General features: G+C 30.8%; 2 protein-coding genes across 2 annotated transcripts in view; one reads left to right on the top strand and one right to left on the bottom strand.

The window, feature by feature from the left end:
- Positions 1-3,591, bottom strand: part of LOC119607108 (putative sodium-coupled neutral amino acid transporter 10) — a 4,985-nt gene extending 1,394 nt beyond the window's left edge. Inside the window, 6 exon segments of the mRNA XM_037960887.1 lie at positions 1-683; positions 751-887; positions 954-1,102; positions 1,164-1,569; positions 1,635-1,752; positions 2,841-3,591. The exon segment at positions 1-683 is cut by the window's left edge and continues 187 nt beyond it. Coding sequence (XP_037816815.1) covers positions 1-683; positions 751-887; positions 954-1,102; positions 1,164-1,569; positions 1,635-1,752; positions 2,841-2,927 — 1,580 coding nt within the window. The 5' untranslated portion in view covers positions 2,928-3,591.
- A 31-nt stretch (positions 3,592-3,622) lies between these two features.
- LOC119607109 (40S ribosomal protein S15) lies at positions 3,623-4,707 on the top strand. The gene is made up of 3 exons (XM_037960889.1): positions 3,623-3,798; positions 3,983-4,068; positions 4,137-4,707. Exons 1-3 carry the CDS (start codon positions 3,790-3,792, stop codon positions 4,483-4,485), a joined length of 444 nt encoding a protein of 147 aa, XP_037816817.1. The 5' UTR covers positions 3,623-3,789; the 3' UTR covers positions 4,486-4,707.
- The last annotated feature ends 444 nt before the right edge of the window (positions 4,708-5,151 follow it).

Genomic DNA, 5,151 nt, shown 5'->3' with positions numbered 1-5,151 from the left:
ACATCTTTCATTTCAGTTAAATTATTTGATAATTTTTTTTCCTCAGTCATAACTTGAGGTAAAACAACTGGCAATTTATTCTCTGGCTCTTTATTTGGCAACTTTTCCTCTACTTTCTCTTTTGTCTCAATAAGAGGATGGGATTCATCTACTGGCAGAGGTGGAGGTGAAGGCTTTTCTTGTGTGATAATATTTGATTGATTAACAGTATCCTTTAGTTCCTTTTCTTTCAACTTGTTAACTATTTTTTCACTTTCCTCTTTCTTTTCTCTTTCTTCTAAAGCTTTTTCGATATTTTTAATTTTCTCATCTATAGACTCTTTGGCCAATTCTGTGGGTTTAAGAAAATCTTCCTCAATTTTTGGTATTTCCAAGTGAGATCCCGAACTTTTTTCATCAATAGCAGAAAGATTGGCATATGTACCCAATATCATGAGACAAAAACCACTTATGACTATAAACTGTGCCAAATTTCTTTCGGTGGTATCTTTTTTGATAATCTTTCTAAAACAAGCGGCCGGAAACATAATGCAAATAGCTACCCCGATGGTAGAGCCCACCAGACCAATGACCAATTCAACTGAAGGTATCATTAAAGCAATGCACAATGAAAAGGTAACAATAAATATGGTAATAGCTTTAAATCTAGTTTCTGGTATATAACCAGAAGCATCAGTTTGGCCCTGTAAATAAGAAATTTATATTTTTTATGATTTTTCTTAAAAAACATATAAAACAAATATGAAATACCTTTCTATATAGCAAAGAATACAAACTGGCACGACAGGGAAATATAACCAGAGGAAAACTAAAAGCCACAGATAAAACGAAACCGATTTTTATAACATCACTACTAAATGAAGGTGATAAGTTCATTAAAATATTTCCTGCAAAGTAGTAAAAAATTGACGTAACATTTTTCAAACATTTCTCTCAAATAACTTCCCACTTACCCGAAAATGTTTGTGTACAAAAAGCCACATATCCAAAGAAACCAACAGCTATATAAACTAGAGTACAAATCCAGGTGGCATTGCGTACAATACCATTTAATTTTTCCAAACTTTGATTATTAATACTGGTAAATACCTCAAAGATTTGCCTAAAACGAAAAACAAAACATTAATAAACTTATTTATAAAAAATTACAAAAACCAACTTACATTTGACACGATAAAGCCATACTAAATATAGGTAAACACTGCAATACACCACCCGGTTGCCAATATACCACTTTCTCCGTCCAATCATTATCGATTATATGCTTTTCAGATTCCAATATGATTTTTATCACCAAACAAACATAAAAACCTATAGATGCTGTACACACTGTCGATAAACTGTCAACATTTTTAAGCATACCCAATGGTATTATACAGAAAAGTGTAACACCACACATTAATAATGTACGCAAATGACGATGTTCATTTTCAAGGGAGAACATTTTGGTGACGATTTGCGGTCCCAAGTCGCCAACAACAACAAAATATGTAATACATGATCCCAAGAGATAACCAATAATACACAATTCCACTAATAGTTTACCAGATGTGCCGAAGGCATGAAAACCTGTAATGAGTTATAATGTGATATTAGTAATTGTGGTTGGTTAGTTTACGGGAGATATTACTTACCCAGAAACTCGAAACTTTTTCTTCGTGTTAACAGTGATGTTTTGATGAGATAGTGACAACAAACTCTTGTTATCCAGTTACTTAAAATGAGTAAAAGTGTTGCTAAAATAATGCCACACTATAAGGGGAATTAGAAAGTACATTAAATTTATATCTATCTATCTATCTATCTATCTATCTATCTATCTATCTATCTATCTATCTATCTATCTATCTATCTATCTATCTATCTATCTATCTATTACGATTTGCATATTTTACTTCCAAAATGCAATTAATTCAAACAACAATAACTTGCTTTAAATTTATTATTTATTTTGCTTACCTTTTGAAAACAAAACGGCATTGCAAGTATGCCAACGCCAATAATACTGTTGGCTATCTATCTTATCTGTCTATCTATCTATCTATCTATCTATCTATTCTATCTATCTATCTATCTATCTATCTATCTATCTATCTATCTATCTATCTATCTATCTACCTATCTATCTATCTATCTATCTATCTATCTATCTATCTATCTATCTACCTATCTATCTATCTATCTATCTATCTATCTATCTATCTATCTATATATCTATCTATCTATCTATCTATCTATCTATCTATCTATCTATCTATCTATCTATCTATCTATCTATCTATCTATCTATCTATCTATCTATCTATCTATCTATCTATCTATCTATCTATCTATCTATCTATCTATCTATCTATCTATCTATCTATCTATCTATCTATCTATCTCTATCTATCTATCTATCTATCTATCTATCTATCTATCTATCTATCTATCTATCTATCTATCTATCTATCTATCTATCTATCTATCTATCTATCTATCTATCTATCTATCTATCTATCTATCTATCTATCTATCTATCTATCTATCTATCTATCTATCTATCTATCTATCTATCTATCTATCTATCTATCTATCTATCTATCTATCTATCTAGCTATCTATCTATCTATCTACTATCTATCTATCTATCTATCTATCTATCTATCTATCTATCTATCTATCTATCTATCTATCTATCTATCTATCTATCTATCTATCTATCTATCTATCTATCTATCTATCTATCTATCTATCTATCTATCTATCAAAGAATATTACGATTTGCATATTTTACTTCCAAAATGCAATTAATTCAAACAACAATAACTTGCTTTAAATTTATTATTTATTTTGCTTACCTTTTGAAAACAAAACGGCATTGCAAGTATGCCAACGCCAATAATACTGTTGGCTAAGGTCATCACATAACCTGAATTGGCCAACATCTTGAAAAATTCAAGGTTGAATGACGATTACCGGCTGCTTTTTTAGAGCAAAGCGACGAAATGCTGCCAATGACCCAATAAACTTTACATTGAAATGTCAGTTACAGAGGGAAAACTTTCACTTTTTGACCATAACATTAACACCCACACCTTGAAATTTGTTCCGGCAAAATCTTCCAGAAAAAAATGTTTGCACAAATTTACACGTACTTTATTACTCACTATATTTTAAGAAAATATTGGCAGTGGCAAGTGATAAGGAATGTTTTTTTTTTTCAATACACAATAAAATATATTTTTTTATTAAAATTGTGCGATTCTTGATCTGATAATTTAGCACTGGTTTGTTAACGAGCAAAACAATTTTTTAGCATTTTAGGAAGGTGTTAAAAGTGTATTTACTTTAATTGATGAACGTTATGATAAATTTTGGTTTTGGTTCGATAAACATTAAACGAAAACGTCAGCAAAAACTTAATTATTTCTTGTCAACAACAAAAAGAGAAGAAGCGTACGAAGATACCGCTGCTGTATTTTTCTACCATTTGTTTTATTATTAAAATCTAAATTTTTTGTTTTGTTGTCATTTTCTTGTACGCAATTGGCGAAGATAAAAATAACGATAAATTATCAGAAAAAGTAGACGTAGAGATGAGAGTTACATATCGCAGCAGAAATAACGAAACTGGCAATTCGTTTAAGTAGGTGTTGCCATTTGTACAGTCATGTGCTGTTGACATATTAGATTTATAGCTGGCAATACTGTTAACAGTGGTGACAACATTGAAAAACAAAATTTTTTTACTCTGGCAATACTGAACCCTGTTGTTTTTCTTTCCGTTCTGTAAACCGAAACGTCAAGATGGCCGAGGTAATTTTTTTTACAAAAATCTTAAAAAATTTTAAACATCATAGTGAAAAAATTTTGATTTTAATAATAAATGAATAGTACATAGTGTTTTTAACAAGATGTAAATTAAATTTTAAAAAATTTCTTTAGATTTGTATGTTGGAAAGAGCGAATCATTAATCGGTATTTTGTTATTTTATTCCAGGTTGATGAAACCCTTAAAAAGAAGCGTACCTTCAAAAAGTACACCTACCGTGGTGTCGATTTGGACCAATTGTTGGATATGCCCAAGTAAGTTTACTTTTATTTAAAATTTTGTGTGTAAATATGGAAAATTAACCTTTGGTTATTTCTTTTAGCAACCAATTGGTTGAATTGATGCACAGCCGTGCCCGCAGACGTTTCTCCCGTGGCTTGAAGCGCAAACCAATGGCTTTGATCAAGAAATTGCGTAAAGCCAAGAAGGAGGCTCCCCCAAATGAGAAACCCGAAATCGTCAAGACTCATTTGAGAAACATGATTGTTGTACCCGAAATGACCGGCTCCATCATTGGTGTCTACAACGGCAAAGATTTCGGTCAAGTTGAAATCAAACCTGAAATGATTGGTCACTACTTGGGTGAATTTGTATTGACCTACAAACCCGTTAAGCACGGTCGTCCCGGTATTGGTGCTACCCACAGCTCCAGATTCATTCCTTTGAAGTAGATTTTCAATCTCTCTTCTATGGGATGTTCCAACAACACCACCTCCTTCGTCATCTTTATTACTACAAGTTTATAGTCTGTTTTTTTTCGTATGCTCAGTCCTCCCAACTAAATGCATATTGTATTTTTGTGAGTGGTCTGCTTGCTGTTTCTTCGTTAGTGGAGAAAAACATGATTGAAGAAATAAAAGAAATTCTTTTTTAAGATTTAACTTAAAACAAAATGAACAAATTGTGTAAATTCAATTCAATACGGATGACTTTTCGGAAATGTTTATACCTAGTGTCAGTGCAGTTTTATTTTCAAAATCTAAAAGAACTTTAGTGAGTGTGAGACAATGACAAATATCTGATTAAGAGTAATATGGAATTTTTATCTTGAAGCTGACAACGACAATGGACAACATAAACCTTTTAACATTTTTTGAACTGAAGAAGATGTATAATTTTTAATATCAAGACAATCAATTCTTTAATAATGGAAAATAATTGTTGAAGGTATTTATTTTTTTATTTATTTATGTAGATAGTAGTGTAACATGTTGGTTAGGAAAAGGAAATGTTTGATTCTGTATATTGTATTCTTTTATAACAAAATTATTAAATTGCAATGCATCCTCCTGAATTTTTGGAAATATTCAATTTTAAAGAATAAGCTGAAATCTTAT

The sequence above is a fragment of the Lucilia sericata genome, unplaced genomic scaffold, assembly GCF_015586225.1.
Source record: "Lucilia sericata isolate MDLA Ls3-8-SP2 unplaced genomic scaffold, ASM1558622v1 Contig000658F_arrow, whole genome shotgun sequence".
In the NCBI taxonomy this organism is placed as follows: Eukaryota; Metazoa; Arthropoda; class Insecta; order Diptera; family Calliphoridae; genus Lucilia; species Lucilia sericata.
The sequence above is the reverse complement of the archived record's forward strand: the minus strand, read 5'-3'. Positions and strand labels throughout refer to the sequence as shown.

Bases quoted from the DNA above. Each gene is read 5' to 3' on its own strand.
- LOC119607109 (XM_037960889.1), top strand. The intron at 4,069-4,136 runs GTAAGTTTACTT...TATTTCTTTTAG, and splicing joins CAATTGTTGGATATGCCCAA to CAACCAATTGGTTGAATTGA.